Genomic DNA, 26371 nt, shown 5'->3' on the forward strand with positions numbered 1-26371 from the left:
AAAACAACAACAAATAATCAATAATTCAAATATTTTCATTGTTCATGAAGCATTTTTGTATTTTTCAATTAAATTTGAAATTTTAATCAGAATAGTAAGTGTAGCACAAATTATTGAAGATTTGGACCCTTGTATAAGATTTGGACCCTTATATAAAATTATTTTATAATAACTTTAAATATGAAATTGTTTTATTCAAAATATAAAGGTGCTAAAAAATTAAATTCAAATTCTAAAATATTTATTTATGTAAATATATAATTGATCCTAATTCAAACTTTCCAAAAAAATTTACTAATTACAATTAAGTTGAAATTAATTTATCATATGAATAATAATAACATATAAATATGCTAAATGATTCAAATTAAAATTTTAAAATATTCATGAATTTTCCATTCATTATTTTAAATACTTTTATGCTATCTGCACTGGAAAATATTAAGAAAATTGAAATAAATTTTTTTCTTACCCACACATGAAAGAATGCATGAAAATATAATAATAAAATGAATAAAACATATAAATAGATTGAAATCTAAACCATATTACCGAACAAAATGTAATCTTTATAGATTTAGATTGACACACAACATAAAACATAACATTTTTTGAAGATAAATCTTATCTAATAGACCTAATAATTGTTTCATAATTAAAGATCATATGAGTCTCTTATCCACCAAAATTTCAATGCATCCCCAACTTTTTGTGTATTATTTGTGACGAACTTATACTCAAGACCTTCTAAGTATGGTTCTTAATGTTTGTTCCTGCCATGTGCCATCACACAATTTTTTACCATCTTTAGAAATCAAATTAATATGTCTTTGCATAATAGAAAGTATGAAATCAATAAAACTTGAACGAGAGACCTAGAATGAAATGTATAACAAATTAAATAAATCATCAAATATATTATTTATAATAAAAAGTTGATACTAGACCATGAAACCCCCATTTACTCACTAGAGTACTTTGTCCTCATTGCATTTGGTACAATATCTCCATGCTCATCATGCCGATAATCTTAGAAAATTATTTTTACATCGTTGCCTACATCATTATAAAAATTAAACAATTGCTTAGAAAATTAACATTATTGTTCTGAAAGCAATACCCAAAAGCACTTGAGCCAAATATGAAACCTGTTGAAGATCAAACGAAAAGACATTTAAGAATTGGCTAAACATTATTGTTATTTTTCAAAAACAAATTATCCTCTAAATACATTATACAGACTTATAAGGTAGGCTACAAAACCATTACCCCAAGCTACATTCAGCACATACGTATGGAACATGCATAGATGAACATAGAGACCAGCTTGCTGCATCAATTTGATGAACCTAACCAAATCATGTCCATCTTCAAAAGAAACCTTGCTCTTCAAATATTTTGAATGATAAATAAGCTTTGATGAAAGTCCTCAAAGGGTCTCATTTATTTAAATAGAAGAATAAAATAACTTATCATAGACTGAGAACATAATATACAATTAGAAGTTTTCATCCTGTTAATATTCACAATTAGCAATTAAAGCACACGCCATTAAGTCCTAAATTATTGCAAACTTTAAAATATTTATTTATTAAAATATTTTTCATTTAATTACTGTTAATAGCTTTATATTTTGCTTTATTATAAGACTTTTTTATAAAAAAATTATTCTCTCCAATCTCAAATATAAGAAGAAAAAAACACATCTTTCTTGGTCTCAAATATAAGACAATATCAACTAACTTTAGCTCATTTATCAATGATTATTTTTTATTTCTAATAGCAAGTTCCAATAAGTGGAAAAAAATTATATTTTAATTGATATTGATGCAATTAAATATTGTTAACTAATTTTCTTAGTTAGTGCAAGAATAACTTTTTTTTTCTTATATTTGAGACAAAAAAATACTTAATTATAAAATATTTTGACAATTTAAAATAACTAAGTTAAATGAAAAAGAATAATAAAAAAATATTTAGTCAAGAAATAGAATAGTTTATTTAAATAATTAATATTAGAGAGAACCGGAGTATGTTTATTTAATAAAAAGATAAAAAAAGACATTTCACAACTTTGTAAAAGAAATTGTAAACATGAAAACAAAAATTTATAAAATATTTTTAATACATAATTTATAAGATGGTTTTATAAATATTTATATTTTTTACAAATAATGAAAATAAAATAAACATCTAACTGTTATTTTTATCTAATAATGGTTTTATATATGATTTTTTTATAGAATCTAGTAATTTAAAATTAATAAATGTTTGTTAATTTTAAATTATAACGAATACTTTTATTTTTTTAATTTCTTAATTATTTTTGAAAAAGCTTGACTCGTGAGTAGGACTTGGAAAATAAAAATAAAAATTGGACCTCTTTGCCATAGACTTTCTGTCAAACAGGAAGAGGGCAAGCAAGCAAGGTTGGTTTGGTCGGTGGCTTGCAGTTTCACGTGTAGCCAAAATATCAACCATGACCATGACTTCTCACTCGGTCTCTCCATCGTATACACCGTGTGGAATGTGGATCAATAAGTGACAATAAAATATTTTGGTGCACAAGAAACCAACGTGGACTCATCTATGACCTTTTAAAAGTAGATCCTGCCTCTTAATTTATTTAATACTACACAATGACGCACACCTTGGGTGAGTTTATAAATAATTAAAGAAATATTTAAATAAATTAAATTTAAAAATATAATTGTCAATGATATTTTATATTATTTTTTGTTAAAGGAGACAAAAAAAATGTATAAATTAAGATATCTTTTATTTATCAATATATTTATAAAAGAATATTTTAAAATTGGAGATGAAATACTCAACTAGAGTTGATATAAGATAAAGTAAATTTGGCATACAGTCAAAAAGAAATATATTTAATAAAAAAATAGTCAACTATAATGGTGAAAAACATAAAAATGATATGAATAAAAAACCGAAATTTTTTTATTTAAATAGATTTTTTGTATTTATTTCCTTTGCTGATGATCTATTGTTGAATTTTGTTTTTTTTTTTTTGTGCTCTTTTTTGTGCTTTGAAATAAGATTGACTCTTCATTGGAGCATGTCAGAATAGTTTGTTCATTCACCTTTCTCCTTAATGGACTTTCTAATATTGAATAAACTTCATTTGATTATAAAGATGCATCTTTTGATTTATTGGATGCTTGTAGCTTTAAGCTTCTACTTATGACAAATTATTTTTTCACATTTTTCTTTAATGAACTTTCTTCTTCTTTTGATGATGAAGATGCATCTTTTAACTTCTTGGATAGTTGTAGCTTTGGACTTTGACTTGTGATAGTTTGTTTATTCGCCTTTTTCTTAATGGACTTTGTGAGATTTGATACATTTTTTCATTAGATGATCAAGATGCACCTTTTGACTTGTTGGATGCTTATAGCTTTGGGCTTTGACTTATAATATTAGTTCTTCACGTGACTCATCTTATGATATTTGTTATGGTGAAGTGAACTCCTTTTTTTAATGAAAATATTAATTAGTGGATGAAACTATTAATATTTTGTACAAGAAGTAAAAATGAAAATAAATTATAAATATGATTACCGGTTTTATTTCTTTGAGAATAAGATCATGTTGAATGATATTTTTTGGGGATAAAAGTTCTTGTGACGGTATAGGATTGAAATCCTTCGTTCAAGTTGTGAGCTGCAAGCATGATTTTAAAAATAAAAGTGTGTTTGCAAATGATATACAATATTGGGGTATGTCAGCCTTACTTGCATTTTGGGTATGAAGGAATTCATGTTATTGTGTTTAGAAATTGTTGCGCATCTCGATCGAACATTGTGAATGTTACTACATTGGTGTCATGAGAAACTTTCAATTGTATCTTGAACCTAAAAAAGATTTTAAAAATTTTAATATTTATTTATCTATGTTATAAAAAATAATTCATTATATACAAAATATTAAACCTTGTTATTGGGTACTTGGATGGTTGTTTGCATTCTCTACAAGTGTATTGATTTCCCTTTTTTGCAACTTTCTTTTGGCATCTCTCACATGCAACATAATTCCAACCAAACTTACTGTCGATCTCATTGGTTGTTGAATGAATTATGAACACATTATCCTATTATTTTATATATGTTAAAACTAAGAAAAAATAAAGTATTATTGAATATTATGAATATGAAGGTCATGGTACGTTAGCTTACCTGTGATTCTCATACTCATTTCATGAACATTATATCTTGTAAAAATCTTCTATTTTTTGACATTCTCTTGTCAAGATCAATGTTGGCATAACTTGGAGAAGATCGTTCTTTTATTTGAAGTTGCTCCATTTTTTTCTACAAAGAAGTTATTTAGAATAAAATTTATAATTTTTAACTACATCAATCAAAGAATTACAATAAACTAACTATATTGTTGGTTGAATGTCAAAAAATAAGTATAATAAAATAAAAGAAAAGAAAAAAAAATTCATTTTACCCTATCTTGAACTTTGCAAAATTAGGATTGTCTAGGTTGATATAGATCTTTGTACTGAAGTTGAGTTGATTGAATACTCATCTAAAAAATAATTATTAAAATATAATTGTTAGTAAATTAAAATTATTAGTAAATAAAATATAAAAAAAATTATTGTAAGCAAAAAGTATGATATAGACTTAATTGAATTAAAATTATTTATTTATTAAATAAGTTGAATTGAAAACAATAATTAAGATAGTAAACAAACATTTCACATAAATAAATAAATATCAAATTAAATAAAGATACTAATATAAAAATAAAGGGATAGGACATTATGGATCAATTTTTATTGAAATGTTATATATATATATATATATATATATATATATATATATATAACTTAATATAAAAATTAAATTTAGAAAAATTATTTCAATTTCCATAGTGAAATGACATATGACAATCACTTAGTTAAGTACAATTTAACCATTCATTTATCTAGTTATCCATATCTTTTTGGCTGAATTATTCTTCTTGGATGTTGATTGCTTTTTTAAATTGAATGATATATAAAATGTAAAAGAAAATGATTATAGAATGTAATATACAACATTGAAGAATGAGGACCGTGAACATGAGAAGCATTTGGAGACTAGTAAGATTGAATTGAAATGTTTTTATATAGGTTTTGTTATGTTGTGAGTAACATTGAAGAAGAAACAAGAAAAAGAGAAGTGATAGGCACAAAAAGAGAATGTTCTCTTTTCTCTGAATCATCAGACATCATAATAGTGACAAGTTTGTATCCATCATTTGTTGAGACAATTCTTAAATTATGTATGGTGTATAAGTTTCTCTCTTGTAAAATATCATTGAATTTTGAAATCATATTCTAGTGGATCCTATATGTAGTGGAGTTTCCTATTACAATATATTTAAAAGTACAAATCGGATTAAAATTAAAAATATTAAATAAATTTAATCAATATAAAATTTGTTTAAAGTAATTTAATGTAATTTTTTTTTTCATTTTGTGATATGTAATATTGAAGATAGTAAATAAAATTATATTTATAATAGTTAAAGTTGATGTGAAATATATTTTTTACATACTAATGTGAAAAATAAATAAATTTCAACTTTGTTTAATCAACATTTTTTTTTATAGATTAGTTTGAAAACTAATTTTAGATCATGAACTTTGTTGATGTTAAATATTTATTTTAACTTATATTTATAGAACAGAAAATATATTAGAATTTAGAAATTACTAATATGAAAAAATTGAATGATATATAAAATGTAAAAGAAAATGGTTATAAATGGTTAAATTAATCATTTGATCCCTATAGTTTCACGATTCATACATTTTCGTCCTTATAGTTCGCAAGTGGTTTTTTTAGTCCCTATAGTTTACATTTAATTCTCTTTTAGTCTCTATAGTTTAAAAATTGTTTTTTTAGTCCTTATCTTTTAGTCTCTATAGGTTGAAAGTGATCTTTTTAGTTCATATATTCTATATTTTAATTACCTTTTAATCTTTACTAAAAAAAAAGATATAAAAATAATTAGCTACAAATTAGTTATGAATTATCAACTATTTTTTATTATAAATTATCTTGCGATAAATTAATTACGAATTACTTGCTAATATTTTTGTAATTCGTTGTAATTGATAATATTACTCATATTTTGATGGTAAAGACTAAAATGAAATTAAAATATAAACTATAAGGACTAAAAAATCACTTTCAAAGTATACGGACTAAAAGAGAATTAAAATGTAAACTATAAGGACTAAAAAATCACTTTTTAAAATATACAAATGATGAAACTATAAGGATCAAATGAGTAATTAAACCTAAAATGTAATATAAAACATTGAAGAATGAAGACCATGAACATAAGAAACATTTGGAGGTCAATATGATTGAATTGAAATATTTTGATATATATTTTATATCGTGAGTAACATTGAAGAAAGAAGGAAAAAAGAAGTGATAGACACAAAAATAAAATGCTCTCATTTCTTCAAATGATTAATTTTGCTATGTGAAAAGGTAATAGGAAGGAATTCAATTTTTATATATTATAAATAGATAAATAAATAGACTAGTAGAGGTGGGGTTCAATAGGATAGGGAGTATTCTTTTGTTATTCGTTAATATAAGTAGTGAGGTTTAGTTAAAGATATTTATGAGTATTTGTGGATATTTGTTAAGATATTGACACTTTTTTTATAACATACAAGTAAATTATACATCCCAGTTACAAAACAACGAATATTATAAATTAATTTAATATTTATTATTAATAAAATAACAAAAATTACATATTACAAACCTCTCATAGAACGAATTAAATTATAAATAACATATTATAATTATGAAAAAATAAAATAATATTACTTAATGTTCAACATCTATTAAGTAAATTTGATATTAGTATAATGTGGGTTTAGATAGGATTGGATTGATTTTATAAACATCATCTGAAATCTGAATCAAATTGATCCATCATTAAAAAAAAATCAATTTTCATTTGTTTGCATTATGTTTGAAATTTCGCTTGTGTTGCGTCGTATTATACGCAAATTGAAGGAAAAAAAATGGGAAAACGTCCAAAATCATTCATTGCATTTAACTCAACCTAATCAATCTCTATAATCTACCCAATGTCACTATCGTTCCATACAATATCCACTAGCTCAGTTATAAATTATAATACAAAGAAATCAAGCAAGCACTAGCCAAACTAGAGTGCTTTTTTTTTTCTTCTTCTTCTTCTTTTTTTATAAAAAAGAGAGAACATAGCCTTCCTTAAGGACAATTTTCTGTAGGTAGTTTCTCAAGGACTTATGACCTAACATATATGAGGTTCAGGTCCAAGCTATGCTAAACATATTTGTTAAAAAATCAAGTCATGTTTTTTTTATATATAAAGGTTATGTTCCACAAGTTTTTAGCTTCGGTAAGCAACTTTATTTTAATAGATTTTAGCATTTTTAAAAAAATATTTTTAAAACGTTACCCTTTAGTTTTTTTATATTTTCTTCTATTTTTATCCTCAATATATTTATTCAATTTTTAAGTTATCATTTTTAAATAAATCATTATTTTATTATTTTTCTATTATTTTACACTTTTAGCTATTTTAATAGATAGTTTTATCAAACTAGTATAATTTAATAAACTAATTTTTCAACTTCAAGCTTTCAACTTTTAACTAATTTTTCAACTTTCAATCATATTTTTGGCTAATTTTGTATAGCAAAAAACAACTTATGTATCTAAAAAGACTAAGCTTATAAGAGTTATTTAAAAGGTTTTTTAAAGACTTAGACCCAATTTTGGTCCCCTATTGTTAAATTCTTAATTTTGGTCCCTCCATTTTAAGATAGAGACATTTGGTCTATCAGCTTTAATCAAAAGCCCGTGATTTTAGTCCCTTATTTCAAAACAGAGACATTTGGTTCTCTTATTTTAGAAATTTTCCAATTTTAGTCAAATTTTCAATTTTGCCGATGTTTTATTTTTTTTTATTTTTATCCAATTTAATCCTAGACTTAACATATTTATTTAAGATATCATCAAAAATAATTTAATTAATTAAAATGTAAGAAATAAAATATAGATAATTGAAGATTGGACCAAAATTATTGATTTTTTTTAAATATAGGATAAACAAATTATGAATTTTCAAAAATAAAAAAAAATCATATATCTCTATTTTAAAATATAGGAATTAAAATCATGACTTTTTTTATAAAAAAAAATATCTCTATTTTAAAATGGAGGAACAAAAATTGCATTTAAATCTTTTTAAAATTTTAATTTTTCTATTAGCAAACAATTGTTTGCGTTACAAATGACCAAAACACATAGGTCTTTAATCATTTAAAGTATTTTTATTATTAAATTAATCTTTCAGAAATCATCATTAAATTCGTTATCGTATGTTACTAATTTAGTGTTAATGATAACAAATATGTTGATGTTTTAATGATTTTTTTTTAAAAAAAATAATGTTATAATATACCTGTTTTTAAGACATTAATTTTACACAAAAAAAATATAAAAAATAGTTCAACACAAAAATGATTAATATATTAATACTTTATTTTCTTCTTTAAAAAAAAAGTACTTTATTTGTACCTAAAATTACTTTAGTTTTTCCAAAAGAATACAATACTTATCCCTTAAAATTCTATGAAAAGGCCAACAGTATAGACAGGGACAGTTGAATCCATCAAATGTGTATTTGATTCTTGCCGGTTGCAGGCTCGTGCAAGGAGCAAATCAGCTAATGCGTTTGGATTTTTGCCAAAACCTTATATATATATATATATATATATATATATATATATATATATATATATATATATATATATAAAACTTATATTATGACTCGAGTAAAACTTAAAATAAGTTTTGGGCTAGGTGCAGGTTTCTAAACACTGAATTCTGATCTTCAAAAAAAAAAAAACTTAATTCTTAGTCCTTATTTTAGTTTAGATAAGCGAGAATTTATATATTTACTTTTAAATAATTTCGTTTTATAAATTGGATAATTAAATTTTTAAAATAAATGAATTTCTACATGATTTTTTAAAGATTAAATTTACTATAAAATTGAATATGAAAATTTTAACTTGATATAAATTAATAGTTTTCTTATTTTAGAGTATATTTAAGTGACGTTGGATTAGACTTTTTGGGATATAATTTTTTTTCAATAATAATAATAATAGTTTTAAAATTAGTTTACTAAAGGACAGCTAGAATTAAATTATCAGTACCTAATTATCAATTTAAATATCATATTTAGAAAATTAAAATAAATTTGAATTATTAAAAAATTTATAATGAACGTTGTTAGTATATTTTTATCATAATATTTAATAAAAATTACTTATTAATTTTCACCTATTAACTTTAAAAAATTGTAAACAAAATCGTAAATTCGTGCGACACTAATGCGTGATCCGAATGCTGATCAATACCGGCAAAGACCAAATATAGAAGCATTAGCCATTAGCCAAACAGAAAAAAGTGTCCAAGATTCTAAAGAAGAAAAGGAAAGCCAAAATCATAAAACTCTTTAAAATACTATTTCTTTTATTATACTTTTTATATTGATTAGAATTTATGAAAAGCATAACATCGTAAATAAAACTTATTCAATAAAAAGTAAACCTACACAATGTCCTCAATTATAACAGAATTTAATTAATAAGAAAAATCTTAATTTATTTAGTCTCTATAATTTTTAAATTTATTCTTTTTAGTCTCTATAATTAAAGAATTTTAATGATAAAAATCTTTTAAAAATTAAAATGTAAATTTTAAGGATTAAAAAATCCACTTTTTGAATATAAGGATTAAAAAAATAAATTTAAAAATTATAAAAAACTAAATAGATAATTAAACCATAACAAAATTATATTTAAAAGAGCATATTAAAATATTAAACTATTAGCTTGATGTCGATAGATAGGTGGTTGATCTAACAAATGAAACCAAACTCAAATTTTATAACTTCTTGTGTCTAAATTTAGGGAAGAAAAGGATAGAGGAGGTTAATTAATTTTCCCGATAAAAAGTAATGATCACTGAAATTAATAGATAATATGTATCCATTTGTTGCTAACATTATTGAGATTTTTTTTATTCATCATAATATTAATAAAAAAATTCATTATCATAATATTATCAAAATTTGAATCCTAAACTATTTTAATAACAGATTCAGATTAATTTAAATCGAATTATAAAATTAAAAGTGAGTCCATATAATAGTATTTAATAGATTATGCAAAGTAGGAGTGAAGGCCCTTTATCTAATGTGTGGGGCCATAGGATTTAAATGGCTGGTGTGTGGACCCATCCAATCCTGTATGGTTTGTCTGTATTCCTTTTCTTTTTCCTTGATAACGTGCAGACAGATTTCGTAAGCACCATTACACCCATTCCCTTGGCTGTCTTTCACTAAAAACCAAACCCACCCCTCATTTTCCATTCTCTCTATTTTCTCTCCTCTATCTAAACTTAACTTCCATTCCAGTATAAGCAGATAGGCAGATACATCGTATTCACGTGGGTCTGCATGCCCCTAACAAAACTCTCCTTCCACTATCCATTAATACCATCCCCCTCCTTACCCTAATTTAACATCACACATCCAATACATTTCGTTTACCCACGCTCCCCCCCCTCTCTCTCTCTACACTATCATACTACCACTCAGCTCAAAAAAAAAAAAAAATATATATATATATATCTTTTCTTTTTAATTTTATAATTTTGGTGAAAATAGCAAGAGAGAAAGGGTTGGAATTGGAAATATCTTACCGGAGAATGGGCGACGGCAGCATCGTGGGCCACCTGCCGGAGGAGATTCTGTTGAACGTGTTCTCCGCCGTGTCCGACACGCGCACGCGGAACGCGTTGTCGTTGGTGTCCTGGAGCTTCTACCACTTAGAGCGCAAGACGCGCACCTCGCTCACGCTCCGCGGCAACGCGCGTGACCTTCATCTCATCCCGACCTCCTTCAAGCACGTCACGCACCTCGACCTCTCCTTCCTCTCGCCTTGGGGCCACGCGCTCTTTTGCTCCTCCTCCGCCACCGTCGGCCACCAGAGCCTCCTCGCGCAACACCTCCGCGCCGCGTTCCCGCGCGTCACCTCACTCGCGATCTACGCGCGTGACCCGTACACTCTCCGCCTCCTCCTCCTCTCCGCCTGGCCGGAGCTCTCCGCCGTCAAGCTCGTCCGGTGGCACCAGCGCCCGCCGACCTCCGCTAACGAAGCCGACTTCGCCGAGCTCTTCAAGAAGTGCCGATCGCTCGCCTCGCTCGACCTCTCCTCCTTCTACCACTGGACGGAGGACATCCCGAAAGTGCTCGCGGCGAATCCTATCTCCGCCGCCACGCTCCGCCGCCTCAACCTCCTAACAACCTCCTTACCGGAGGGATTCAAGGCTCACGAAATCGAATCGATTACCGCGTCGTGCCCAAACCTGGAGCACTTTCTCGTGGTCTGCACCTTCCATCCGAGATATATAGGGTTCGTCAGTGACGACACGCTGGTTGCTATTCCATCCAATTGCCCAAAGCTCTCGCTGCTTCACTTGGCCGATACGTCGTCGTTTTTGAATCGCAGAGAGGACGAGGGTTTCGACGGAGAAGACGCTAGCGTTAGCCGCGCTGCCCTCTTGACTTTGTTCTCTGGACTTCCTCTTTTGGAAGAGCTGGTGTTAGATGTTTGTAAAAATGTCAGAGAGAGTAGTTTTGCTTTGGAAGTGTTGGGTTCCAAGTGCCCTAATTTGAGGGTTCTGAAGTTGGGACAGTTTCAAGGGATATGCTTGGCGTTTGGGTCTCGGCTTGACGGAATTGCCCTTTGCCACGGGCTTCAATCGTTGTCTGTTGGAAACTGTGCGGACCTTGATGACATGGGATTGATTGAGATTGCCAGAGGGTGTTCGAGACTGGTTAGGTTTGAGCTTCAGGGTTGCAGGCTTGTGACGGAGCGTGGACTGAGGACCATGGCTTGTTTGCTCGCCAGGACTCTGATTGATGTCAAGGTTTCTTGCTGCGTCAACCTTGACACCGCAGCGACTCTCCGAGCCTTGGAGCCAATTAGGGAGCGGATTGAGCGGCTCCATGTGGATTGTGTGTGGAATGGGTTGAAGGAGAGTGATGGCCTGGGACATGGGTTTCTTAATTTTGATTTGAATGGTTTGGATGAACCGGGTGATGGTGGTGAATTGATGGATTACTTTGGGGGTGGAGAATGTGAGAACGCAACCAAAAGGAAGAGGCAGAGATGTGAGTATGAAATGGGGGTTCATGATTCCTTTTTGCAAAGCAATGGCAATGGTTTCTGTGGCAAGAGCTGGGACAAGCTGCAGTATCTTTCTCTTTGGATAAAAGTCGGTGATCTGTTGACTCCATTGCCAGTGGCAGGGTTGGAGGATTGTCCCGTCTTGGAAGAGATTCGAATAAAGGTTGAAGGAGATAGCAGGGGGCAGCCAAAACCCGCAGAGAGCGAATTTGGTCTGAGCATTCTGGCTTGTTATCCTCAGCTATTGAAGATGCAGCTGGATTGTGGTGATACTAAAGGTTATGCTCTCACGGCGCCATCGGGGCAAATGGATTTGAGCCTGTGGGAGAGGTTTCTTCTGAATGGCATTGGCAGTTTGAGTCTCGGTGAGCTTCATTACTGGCCACCACAGGATGAGGATGTGAACCAGAGGAGTGTGTCACTTCCAGCTGCTGGCTTGCTACAAGAATGTTACACTTTGAGGAAGCTCTTCATTCACGGGACAGCTCACGAACATTTCATGAATTTTTTTCTCAAGATACCAAACCTAAGGGATGTACAGCTGAGGGAGGATTATTATCCAGCTCCTGAAAATGACATGAGTACAGAGATGAGGGTAGGTTCGTGCAGCCGCTTTGAAGATGCACTGAATAGGCGTCGAATCTGTGATTGACTTGTAATGTTATAGACCCTGACAATGGAAATTGCTTTGATGTAGAAAAAGTTTACGTTTTGGAGTTTCTGCCGATTATTAACATCTTGCTTGTCTTTTAGTTTATTTATTTCTGTTTCCTTTCCCTCTTTTTACACTGTAACCACGAGACTCGTGTCCAATGTTTTAGTCAAGAAATAAATAATTCTATACAGATTTAGAGAAATTGTTATTTTTTTCATCGCACAGAAGATGTGAGTGATGGATTTACTTTTCATTGCCCTTCATGAAACTTAGGAACACGCACCGATGCATGATTACAATAAGTTTTCAGATAAGGAACAAAAACTCAGTTTATACATCAGCCGAAAACACAAAGTGACAACTCTACCCAAAGTTCACTATGTACAAAAGATAAAAGCACGGCATCAACACATTGAGTACTCGATGTCCACCAATCGAGAGAGAATCTCCTCACAACTTGGCCGTTCATGTGGTTCCGCCCAACACTCTGCATACAAAAAATCAAATAATCAGTTAAACTATATGGAATCTGAATAAAATAAATATCCAATCGAATCAAGTATGAATATTTTGACAGTTGCAGACCTGAAATCAGCCTGCCTAGCGGGCCTTCAGGAATATCCAATCGAGCACCCTCATTAGCAACGGTGTAAACCACCTAATGAGAAGATAAAAGAGTGTTAACATAAAGAATCACAATTTGAGAAGCCAAAACTTTCAAGAAAGCATAACGGATATACCAACATAATGGAAGATGAACAAATCATCTATCAAACATACATACCCTCTCCGGGGGTACGCCTTCCCAAGGCCTATTCAAGGTGCAGAGCTCCCACATTATCACTCCCAGGCTAAAGATATCACATTTTTCAGAGAATGGTTCATTTCGAATTAGTTCAGGAGCCATCCATTCTGGGGTTCCAGCTGACGAGGAATCTCTCATGGGGGATTCTGTTATTATTCTTGAAAGTCCAAAATCACATATTTTCACTATCCAATGCTTGTCCACAAGACAATTTGCACTTTTCACATCACGGTGAATAATCTTCATACGATGTATGTGCATTAAGCCCCTAGTCACCAAGGTATTGAATGTCAACAGATCAAATGCAATCTTAATAACAAGTAAATTTTTACTGAAATAAAAAGTTATTACACTCGACAATAATTTATTGAGGTAATATATAAATCAACTGTTTAATGAAGTGAAAGGTTATGCATAATCAGAATCAAGTGTTTATCTGCTGTTTGGATCTACAATATAAAGCAGGATGTGCGTCACCCAGACGTCAAAATTAACGTGAATCACAAAAGGAACATGGATCCAGGATGTTAAACCGAACACACTGTATAACTTACCGGCATATGTCTCGCAACATCTTTAGTCTTCTCCGCCAGCTAAGCTTCTTCTTCTGACCGCTCACATGAATCAAGTAAAACAAAGATCCCATCTCCATGTATTCAGTCACCATTGACAAGCGTGGGGGCTTTGTGCATGCACCAAGAAATAAGATAACTGCATAAAATAAGATAACAGATGCTATCAAAGAAATCATGCTACATGAGATATTCTTACGACAATATATGCACAATATCATTCTTAGAATTTCAAGCAAGGAAGAATTTGGTAATAATTCCAGCTGTCAAAAATATCTAGAAACAAAATGTGCAAGATATCAATAGTGAAAAGACCCATATAAATAACTAGTTAGGATGTTAGAGAGTACCATTAGGATGTCGGAGCCGGCTGGAAGAAAAAGACAAAAAAAGAGACTGGTGGTCAGCAAATGCTGGATGTAACAAAAAAATGCTTACAAACAGCAAATCAATGTAAAATACCTGAGAATGGATATCTCATTGCAGAAATCTTCCATGTTTTCAGCAGTTAAATCTTGCTCTAGGAAAACCTTGATAGCAACATCTGTGCCATTCCATATGCCACGGAAAACTTCTCCGAAGAACCCTGGAAAAGAAAAGAGAAACCAAGTTTCATAAATTTATATGAACCTAGTTTTTCTCAGGGCAGTTCAAATCATGAATTTAAATGGATAGTTTCTGAATAATCAATGGGATAATATTGAGTTAGTAACAAATTAAGAAATTAACTAATAAACTGAGCAAACACAATTTCAATAATAATAGCATATTATCTAATTTTATTTTTTCCCAAATACTGAGACTCCAATTCTGATTTCTTTATAAATTTCAAAAGTTCATTTTGTAAACCCACATTCTAAGATGGTATCAAAGTCTATCATAAATCCATTAACGGGCCACTCACCATATTATTCACGCACCAAGCCCAAAAGTGTTACTAGGCATGAGGGAATGTATTGGGAAAAATCCAAATCCCACATTGGCTAGAGGCAAGGCATATATATATATATATATATATATATATATAAAAGTAGGGGACAACCCTCACCCCACGAGCTTCTTTTGAGTTTGAGTTAGACCCAAACCCACATTCTAAGATTCTAAGATCCCTTATCATGATTGATTTTGGATTCCTCAATTACTAATTCTCCGCAAGATTTCTATACTAAATTACTATTATATTGATTATTCAATTTCTTTCCACCTTCCCTTGGCACTATTTCTTTGGCCGAAAATTACATATGGTTCTTCCTTTTTTTTCTTTTTCCTTATTCTTCCTTTAATGGAGATCACACACAAAACAACCCCTAACCTTGAAATTGTTGAAACCAGTAAAGAGGGTATAAAAGGATTTTTTTTCAAGTGGGAAAAGTAAAATTTATTTAAGGTTTTTAAGGCAACATCTTAACTTTAAAACCAGACAATGAAAAAATTAGGAAAATTTCTGGTTGGCTGTAACAGATCAGACCAAGATCTGTCTAGGTCTGTCACAATCATGAACAATTTTGCAGAAGTCAAGCCTCAAGAAATATTTGGAGTCAAGTGATTCAGCCAGACACTGATTTGCAGTCATTACAGAAATTCAGTCATGCTTAAACGATACTGAACTGCACTGCAAATATCAAATGAATTCAATAACTACAAGGTGAAAGCTGAAACTTACCAATCCCAACACGAGTTCCAACATTCAATTCTGTGAAATCAATATTCCATTCTTCATATGGTAACAGAGGTCGATTACTGAACATTGGTGATTCGAGGATTTTATTCCAAGTAGACTCCAGTTCATCATTCGTTGTATATTCTGATGCCTCGCTTCTCTCAGAGGCTTGTACTCTATAATCATGCGGAGAAGAAGGTAACGACATTGCCTTTTGAGACGTCACAGGGTCACGGTGTAACAAATATAAGGGGGACCTCTCATGGTGACCATCAAGATGGAAATTTGACACCTGTGATATCACATCACAGGAATCACGTGAAGCGAACTACATGCCTTAAAACGGAAGCTAACCCAAAAAAATTTATATATAATTTAAATGTTGCTATGATCGTCAAGAATAAAACACACATAATAGATTCTATCACAAATTATTGAAAATTAAATTATACTATAGCCATCAGCAAATTTAGTAGTTGTAATGTCTTATCATTAGAAAAATATCAGACTTATGAATTATGACAGCATACTGATCTCTTCTACATTCAGTGATGCAATATGCTGAAAGATGCCACAGGAAGAGAATAAAGGCTTAAATAATAGCATACGCTGTTGTTACAAAAACAATGCAGACATACATTTTTCTGAAGATCTAAACTGCTGGTTCTGTCAATTGGAGAATGAGATAATGAACTATCACCCCCCTGCTCTCTCGGAAGACGCTTTTGCTTTAGCGTTTTATTCATCGCCCGTACAGCCCTACAGAGATTAGATCATGAGTTATCACAGTATTAAAACAACTTTTAAATAAGTAACAGCACACATACTACATTACCTATCAGATTAAAATAATGGATGATTATGCACTATGAAAATTTTAAATATAGGATCACTGATTCACTTGACCAAAGTACAAATGTAATCATGAATTCTTAGAATTAGTTATTAGTTATTTATCACAAAGCAGGAACCATTTATAACAGTCCAGCCTCCCGCAATCTACAAATTAATCAATCAAATTAGTAAGTTGAGTAATTACCAAGAATGCAGTACAGGTAAAGGGTACATGATAGAGGGCAAGTACAGAGTAGTTTAATTTTTTCTTCAGAAAAAAATTCTGATCAAAATGTTTGAGATATTTTGAATTTTATTTAGCATAAAGTAATCAATACTAAATATGTAATAAACAATTTAACATTAATCTACTCCAAGGACAGCATGCTTAGGATAAAAAAAGCCAGAAGCATAAAAGAGCAACGACTAACAACCAACCTAGCAATATCATCACCAATCTCTGGTGTAATGCTGATACTTCTTCTTCGTATCCTACGAGCTTCTGATGAGGAAGCGCCATCTGACTTGTAGCTGGATCTGAAAAATGAACAAGTTCATCTGTTTAAAAATCGTGATGAAGAAAATACTTTCAGAAATTCCTAAAGTTACATAACGACATACAATAGCCATAATTAAAATATTCCCACACCAACAAAGTTACAAGTAGAAAAGGAAATAATCTATAAGTACCCACTTCACAGCACCAACTAGAGTGAGGATGGTATATTATTTACTTGGCGACTTAGTTTTAGGCTGTGCCAGTTTAACCTGACAGCTCTTCAGATGAAATCCAACTAGCCAACATCATTGCTTTTATCAGAACTTGAACTAACACTGAATGTTTAGTCATCAAAGATTTGTGCAGCCCATAAGGTTTCAATAAGTAAATGCAACATCATTAACTTTAGAACCCATAAAGTCAAAAGACATGCTCTGATAAATTGCTTCATATAAAGGATAAGTAAAAAAGTGACAGAGTAACCCAAAATTGGATAGAAAGAAATAGAAGAGTTAAGGAGCAATTGGTTTTCATTCAGTCAATAAGGGACCATATAAAAATTTAAGTGAAAAATAAATTAGCCAGATTGCCAGAACCCAACCACAGTGAGAGAAAATATTAAGGGATCAGAGGCATAGACCTTAGTGTAGACTGGTCATCAGCAAAATCTCTAAAAGAAGTCCTGTCACCACTAAGCTTGGACCGTCCATGAGCTCGCAATGATGGATGTTCTGGACTGCAAAACCAGAAGTATTTGAAGCAAAAAAAAGACAGCATAATTTTTTAATATTCTAATATATTTTAGCATGTAGAATTCGGAGATCATTTAGGCACAGTTGCCACTACTTGAAAAATTGATAAATAAACCAATTAGAAAGATAAAAATTGGTTCATCGTATCATCAACAGAGAAGTCATCTATCACCAACATGCTGAAAGCAAAATACATAGGCACATCTAATTGGAAGATTGATATTTGTTACTCAAAATTGTAATAACAAATTTTACGAATATAGACCATAACCATTATTTTTCTGAGAATTTCAAAACATGAGATTGATAGGTACCAGAAAATGAAGCAAAAAACAGATGCTGTACAATATTAGTCGAAAGTACAGGCCTGTATCAAGGTCTAGTAGGTCCTGGTTTTCTGAAATACAAAGAAGGTAGTGCAAAAAGCAAGAAAAGAAACAAGTTTAAGAGAGTGCCCAGTCTCTCCCAAAGGTCCCAACTAATTCCAGCCTACCCCCCTCTTCTCACTCTTACACCTTAATATCTCCTTTACACCCACATCATACTCCTGCCCCTTCCCAATCTCCAGCTCAGCAGTTGGTTACATTTTAGTCATCCTCTCTGCATTTATTTTCATTTTCTCTCTTGGATTTTATTCCCTACAGCACACCTGTTCTTTCTTGTTTCATAGACTTCAGTAATTTTAGGGGTTCTATTCTATTTCTACCAGAGATAAATCCCACATTTGGAAAAAGTAATCATCAATGAGTACGGCTAATCCATCCTATGAGACTGGTAACAGAATAATTATGTTGTACAATTCCTCATACTGCAACTGCAACAGTAATTTTTCCTTGGCAACAACAGTAATTCTTTCATAAACACTCTAGGCTTCCCACCCCCTAATCACTGACAGACAGTCAATTCAGATGCAAGAAAAAACCCATGATGCCAGGCTTGCCAGCCATCCAAGTTAAACTAAAGACTCTACAAGATAAATTTAAGAGAACTTTATAAGCACCATCAACAATAAAAGAACAAACCAAGATCATGAACAATATCAACAATTAGTCATGAATGTAACATGCACACTCATCAATCCAAAACAGAAGGAAATTATGAATAACCTTGAACTAGCAGTCCTCTGTTCAGCAATGACCTTTCTCCGACTACGCCGACCAAATGCAGTAGCAATGTTGGGTTCACTATGAGAAAAACTGAGAATTGACAAGGTCATCAACAAGAAACAGTTGGTATTTTACATCTTAAGAGATTGAAGAAAAAATGATCATAATCAAAAAGGGAATTTAAAGTGAGATGGGAAAAACTAGAGAAAAAATGCTTTAATTGAAAAGAAAACAATGTGAAAAGGCCAATACGTATCATTTGAGGATAAGCAATGGAGGTATTACCTCCAATTCCTGTCCAGACTGGTATTTGATCGTAACATCATATTTCGCAAGGGAAGGCCTGATACATTCGAAGACACTTCAAATCTTCTATGGAATTGGAGGTTTTCCTCCTTTTCAACACTGTCAGAGGGACCAAGAGAATTAATAGTGGTCAATTGGTAACTCTTATACTGACAAAACAGATGGCCTAAAGGATATTAGGGCAATGCATAGTCAGAATAATCGATTAAAAGCATAAACGCAAAAGGCAAAGCTGGTCCTCCTAGATTTTCAATTGCAAAAATGTTATTCTCATAGTTTTCAAAATTCAAACTGATAAAATAAAGCCACCCTGCCAGTTTGATGCAATATGGCACCATTTTTGCTGATGTAGGCAATGGCATTTCTTGACATAAAATTTGATGATGAGGACTGTTCAATTGACTTAGCTGACTTAGATACATGGCAACATGCCATAATAAACAAAGTGCCATATCAACATTATCAGTCCGACAAGGACTTAATTGCATGATTTAGAAAACTATGACGACATCATAGCTATATGTTACAATTAAAATTAGAGGACAATAAAATTTAAGAGAAACAAAAGGTAGCAAAAGTGTAATGGAGTGAAAACAAAAAATAACCATTTTCCAAACCACTTAGGATCTAACCTCTCTGAAACCCCATATAAAGGACTATTTGGTTCTAATGGTGAGTCACAGGAATCATTTTCTGCAGAATCACTCTCTCCTGCTGCAGAAATATGTGTCATAAGAATTGACTTGGTTGATCGTGGTAATAGTTGGCCAGGAAAACGCATAAGATCAACCAGCAGTTCCACAGAATTTAACACAACTATCACTGACATATGCTTGTAAGAGTCTACACATTCAGCAGCCCCATCATTTGGAAAACCCTGATAGAGAGAATGGCAAAACAAGACTTCCTTCAAAATTAGATATGATAGTAAGCAAAATTGAATATTTACCATTGATTCTTTTGCTAAAAATATTTTCATTAGAATATTAGATTGAAACTGATAAGGAAGTAGTTAACTGTAAGGCAAAGAATAGCTGCAATTGCAACAACTGAGGAAATCGGAGCTTACCATCATAAGTCTACTTTCAAGACCTACAGTATCTGCTAATACTTTAAATAAGATGGCTCGAGGACGGCACGAACCATGCCTTATTTGCCCCAGCATCTGGACGCCACGATTCTCAAACATGTGGGATGATTCCTCAAGTGCAGCTTTTGCTGGGCTTTCTACATTTGATCGCTTATAAAAGTCAGAAACCTGCACAGAAATTGAGGCCATAATAAATGGTGAGCACCTTTTTACCATACCTTATAATAGATAATTGACACAAATACCTACCAACAAACTAGTAATTGATAATTAAAATTTAAAGAGAAATAATTCATTATAAAAACTGCAATGACTGAAATCAGAAAGTAGAAGATAATATGAATATCTCAGCCAACTAAAATGAAAAGGTCTCTCGAAAATTAATAATGGGACTAGTTTGGAAAGTATTTTGCATTGACAAATACATTTTGTACATGGAAGAAAATCTCATCAGATCAATGGAATAATAATAATAATAATAATAATAATAATAATAATAATAATAATAATAATAATATATTACAAAATCCATAAACAGTAAACCCAAGCTACAAAATAAGATGCAATGATAGTACATACTAATCCAGCTATCTTCTTAATCATCGCAGGTGGGTTTGAATTCAATCCTCTAACTAATGCCACAATTAGTTGCTTCAACATAGATAACCTTCTATCTTTCTCTGCATCCACAACAATGACATCAGCCCTAAAACCCTCTCCACCCAAAGCTTGAAGCTCCTCCAAAGTAGGAATACTATCAAAAAGTTTCTTGAGTCTTTTCTCCTGCACATTTTAGTTACATTTTTAGCTACACATGAAGAACAGGGATACTACATAAAAACTACACAATAATGCCATAAATGAGTAGAAAGTCATTAGTCATTACAAAATATTTAAAAATTATATTTGCTGAGTAAATTGTTTGTACATCTAATTAACCATAAGACCTAAGAAAATACATATAGAGATATATTAAACAAAATGGGCTAAAATATGATTATTTTCAATAGGGACGGCGTGAGTACAAGCAAATGATCTTCCAACAATTTATATAATACTAATATTCAATGATTTTCCTAAAAAATGCTGGCTACAAAGGGGTCTTCTTTTCCATTTTTGATTAAAAAATACTTATTAAGAAAGGAAGAAGAAAAAAGTACAGAATAGAAAAAAAAAAAAAAAACTCACCAGAATGACTGAATAAAAACCGTTGGGTATTGGTTCTGAAAGCATTCCAGTGCGCCACAGAATTTGTGACGCCTTCTGAGGTGACATAACATCCCGGTTAGAATGTCTAGGTGATTCTTTATTATTTAAGGTCTCATCTTGAGAGCTCAAAGAAACAGATTCGAATTTTTCAACAAAATCTGAAGGCCACCATGACATGTTGGATGGCCTTCGCTCTGCTGGCCCTGCATCTTCTCGTGTCTCTTCCATGTTTTAATAAAATTGGAATGTAAAACCATTTCGCCACACTCCTTAACCCATAAGAGAGATATCAAAGCTAAAGGTAGCTCTACAACCACAAATAATCGAAACACATACTTTTGCAGCTCCAACTGCTTCAAGCTGGAGGCCACGTAACCTGCATAAACCAAATAACAAGGTATAGGCATATATCCTGATGCGAAATTGGTAGTTTACAATTCAATAAAGCAAGAAGAAGCCCTTTCACCTTAGTATCAAACACTAAGGCATAAACATTGAATGAGTACTTATATCTTTTTCATTGCACATCCTAAGGCAAATCTTGGAACAAAACTAACATCTCCAAAAGTACATCTATTTATATTTATTCCATTTATTCAGTATACCAAAGATTCTCTCTTCAATCAAGCATCTTCATTTTTTTATTTAATCTCATCCATAACTTTCCATTTTCCATCAAAACCGACTATCCTCCAAGACTACTTACTCTCTTCTCTTTTCCGCACTCAACTATACTCTCATCAACCGACTTCACATATCGTTCCAATTTTATCGGATGTCCCCGAAGGGACTCAACCGACTTCACATGTTTTAGGCGCATAAGGAAACAGAGAGCTTCAGATTTCAATTTAATACAATTCATTCATTAATATTAATACGTTTCTATAACTTGATCAGTACCGCCAACAACAACAAGATTCAAATTACTATCGCATTCGCATAATAATAAAAGGATCTACATCTACTATTACTTCAATGACAACAAACAGCAGTAGAATTCAGAAACCGCCTAAAGAGAGCATCGCAATTTCAAAGGGAATCCATAAAACGAAACTAGTCTCCAAAATTGAGAGTGCCCCTAGAGAAAGATAGCATCTACATTGCACGCAGACTCAACTCCATCTTCACTCCAAGATTCAAATTGGTAACAAGCAAAAGGAAGAAAGAAAGAAAGAAAAGAGAGAAAAACGAACATTAGATAGTACCAAAGAAAGCATCACGAATGCGAGAGAACAGTAACGGAATTCAAATTGCCGCCAACACGAAGACTAAAAGCGAAGAAGGTGTTGACGAAGAAGGAAGAGGCGTGGAAAGAGAGGCAAGAGAGAGAGAGAGAAGCGGTTTTACACCAGCGAGAGATCCGAGCATTTGAGCGTAGATACGGCGTGTCGTCCAATAGCATTTGAATCTCAATGAATCTGTTTGGGGGGTTTTATAGCGAGGCGCGGAGCCATTAAACGCACGCACGGGGCAGTGATAATAACAAGTAAGGGGTGCGGGGGAAAAAGACAGAAAGGAAGCGCGATGATGATGGAAACGAGGAAATGGAAATGAAAGAGAGAGGGAGGGAGGGAGGGATTTGATGGCTTTTTTTGGGTTTAGGATTGACGGAAGGAGAAAGCGATGGGCTTTTGGTTGGGTTTGGAATTGGGAGAGAGATTTAAGAGAGTGGTCACGTGCGAGAGAGTGAGAGAGGTTATAACTTTAGAAGGATCTGGGGACCTCATCACCTCCCTCCCTCGCCAGCTAGCTAATAGACTTTGCTATTCTAGTCTTTGTAAATTGTACTACTTCACTTCCAAGTACCTCAAATCAAATTTTTTCCCTCTTCTTCACTTTTTCTGCTTTTCTCAATTGTCCTATATTCTTTTCTTTTTTACTTTTTATATTAATATTAATTTACCTAACTACAAAAAATTAAAATGTTTATATTTACTCAAAATGAAACAATAACTCCTGAGTCAAAAAATGAAGCAATAAATTAATATAGGAAAGAGTTTTAGATCATTAAATGAATAATATGCAACTATACATCTTACTATATATAAATTCACTTACTTATTAGACATTTTTTCTTTCTTGAACCTCCATATTAATTTTAGCCTGTCATGTTAAAATTGTAACTCCTCATATTCTTAAACTTGCATATTAATTCTAACCTACCATATTAAAATTGTAACTCCTAATCTCTTCTAAACGTTGCTTTAATTAACTTCCTATGATCCATTCAACTTCCTAATAATGTAGTCTATAAATATTGACTGTCATGAATCAGTACCAAAGGTTTCCTTATCTAGCATATCATGTATGTCTTCCTATCCATTTGTTTCTTCTTTGTTTCTTTACTCATAATGGAAGATTATTCTTATTATAACAATGATGAGAAGTGCATAGCCGATCTTAAATAAAAAAACATATCGATGTGAACTTTTTCCAGCATATGTAATATTGTACACACATCTTAATATTACTTGTTTATATTAAATTAGATAGTTTCATTGGTTCTCTTAATTGTATTTGTATCAATTATTTCTTCTTTTTTCTTGTATATAAGTTTAAGTTCATGTTGCATATATATCTTGTTGATAATCATCCATGTCTACATGTCTTATAAAAGCGACAGTATGCAATTGATGTTTCTTCTGGTGGCCTGGTATGTTTATTTTTTATTTATTTTATAGTATCATCTTTATGAATACATAATAGTTGGTATATTGGTTTACCTTGCATCTGTTTCTATTTTTTAATTTTTAAATTTTAATTCGACAGGTTATGTCATATGGTTTCTGCCATCTTGCTATCAACAAAAATTCCAATTTGGTACTATTGTTTGATCCTTTAGGAAACATGTGGCCTTCCAAAGTTATTTGGGATATGAATGCTAATTTTAAGTTGCAAGTTGATTGGTGAACGAAATGATTGCTTTATTATTATGAAACCAATAGTCTTGAATTGTACTTAAAGCTTATTTAGTTTATGAATGATTTCATTTTATGTAGTTCAAAGTATTCAAATTCTCTTAGTCAATGTTATCTAGTACAATTTAAGAATGAAATATATATCAAGTTTATTTATTAAAAGTTGAAGTCTATTTCTGAGATTCAAAAAATTTGTGTTTTCTTATTGTACATATTTATTGTGCATATAAAAATAAGGAAATTAATTTTTATTTAAATTTATACAAGTAAATTATGAATATTATATCCCATTTATATAACAAATCAAAATGTGATTCAATTCCAAATTTTTTAATGTATATAAGTAAATTTAATTTTATAAAATTTTGTACAAGTTTGAATTGTGAATTTTATAAAGGTTGTAATAAAATTGTGAATTTTATATAGAATGTACGTACATCATTGTGAATGATTTCTTTTTTAAATCCTGAAAATTTGACAATTTTTTAGTTTCCACCCTTTAAAGATATAATTTAACTCAAAGAAATTTGATTAGGCATTGAATATGATGTGATTTATTAAAGAACTATTTTCTTCACACATTTTTACGAATAAATTTAAATATATAATTTTATAAAGGTCATGATATATAAATGTCATGACGAAATGATAATGATTGGGTAGCAATGTCAAATTCAAAATTATCAGTTATATCATTTATGTTGTAACATTAAATATGTTGCTTGGATAGTCTCATGGAATTTCATTTCCAATATTATTTTCAGGTATTAGTACAAAAGTGTCTTTCCATGTCATCAAATCTACATCAGTTAACAAAAATCAATGTAGTAAATGATGTGATAGTATTTTAAAAATAATGTGAACTTTTTTAATCCAACTACGATGGTTTTTATAAAATCGCCTTTGATATGAACGTTACGAAGGCGGTTTTATAAAAATCGTCTTTGTTAGTTAACCTAACTACTACGATCTTTAAAAACCATCTTAGATCAAAGTTATAAAATTTTTAATTATTTTATTTATTTTTAGTTTTCCCTCTGAATTAATAAAATATATTATTTTCCTCTGAGTTTAACTGAGTCTCTGAATAACTCAATCTATACAAGCAGCCAACAATGCAAGTTCGCAACCCTTACGTGAAGCTCCTTGTCGCTCCCAAGGCCTCCACCGTCTTCGTCGCACTAGAGTCCAGACATAGCATCGTGAACAGTGAGAAACCTTATCTTTCATTTTTTTTATCATTATTATGCGCTGCACTATGTTATTTTGGGTGTTTGGAATTTTTTATTATGGTATATATTGAGAGAGAATGGGTGTGGTGTGGGGATTTGAGGAGAGAGAGAGAGGTGGGTGAGCTTTGCAACAAAGTAAAGAAGACTAATGGCGCCACTGGTTGGAACAAAGGTGGGGTCCACGTCACAAATGAGACAAATAGAGATAGATAGATATGTGTGGAATGCAAATTGAGCATTGGGTGTTATGCACTACACTGTGTTATTTTGGGTGTTTAACTTGATTAGGCATTGTGTTATCATTGTTATGCAAATATGCAAGCATGAGCTTGTATATATACAAGGCAAAACGATGTTATACTATGGATCGTGTATATTTTTGCTTCGTAAGTGTGGTGTTCATGAGCCCTGAATGATGCTATACTATGCATATTATTT

At 31.4% G+C, this 26371-nt stretch overlaps 2 protein-coding genes across 4 annotated transcripts; one reads left to right on the forward strand and one right to left on the reverse strand.

Moving 5' to 3' along the window:
- The first annotated feature begins 10400 nt into the window (after window positions 1-10400).
- Window positions 10401-13108, forward strand: LOC114380033 (F-box protein MAX2). The gene has a single exon (XM_028338930.1). The coding sequence runs from the start codon at window positions 10812-10814 to the stop codon at window positions 12945-12947; it is 2136 nt and encodes a 711-aa protein (XP_028194731.1). The 5' UTR covers window positions 10401-10811; the 3' UTR covers window positions 12948-13108.
- A 73-nt stretch (window positions 13109-13181) lies between these two features.
- On the reverse strand, window positions 13182-23504 carry LOC114380032 (serine/threonine-protein kinase EDR1-like). Of its 3 annotated transcripts, none has more exons than XM_028338929.1 (17): window positions 23131-23504; window positions 21763-22159; window positions 21154-21357; window positions 20554-20742; window positions 20117-20361; window positions 19464-19583; window positions 19179-19268; window positions 17961-18056; window positions 17260-17358; window positions 16626-16746; window positions 15991-16279; window positions 14790-14913; window positions 14678-14697; window positions 14310-14466; window positions 13735-14023; window positions 13536-13608; window positions 13182-13437 (listed from the first exon to the last, which is right to left on the reverse strand). In XM_028338929.1, exons 2-17 carry the CDS (start codon window positions 22009-22011, stop codon window positions 13355-13357), a joined length of 2448 nt encoding a protein of 815 aa, XP_028194730.1. In that variant the 5' UTR covers window positions 22012-22159; window positions 23131-23504; the 3' UTR covers window positions 13182-13354. The 3 variants fall into 3 exon arrangements, with proteins under 3 accessions (XP_028194730.1, XP_028194729.1, XP_028194728.1); XM_028338928.1 differs by having other exon boundaries at window positions 22989-23504; XM_028338927.1 differs by having other exon boundaries at window positions 22977-23504.
- Between the last annotated feature and the right edge of the window lie 2867 nt (window positions 23505-26371).

Source organism: Glycine soja, chromosome 12 (genome assembly GCF_004193775.1).
Source record: "Glycine soja cultivar W05 chromosome 12, ASM419377v2, whole genome shotgun sequence".
Taxonomy (NCBI): domain Eukaryota; kingdom Viridiplantae; phylum Streptophyta; class Magnoliopsida; order Fabales; family Fabaceae; genus Glycine; species Glycine soja.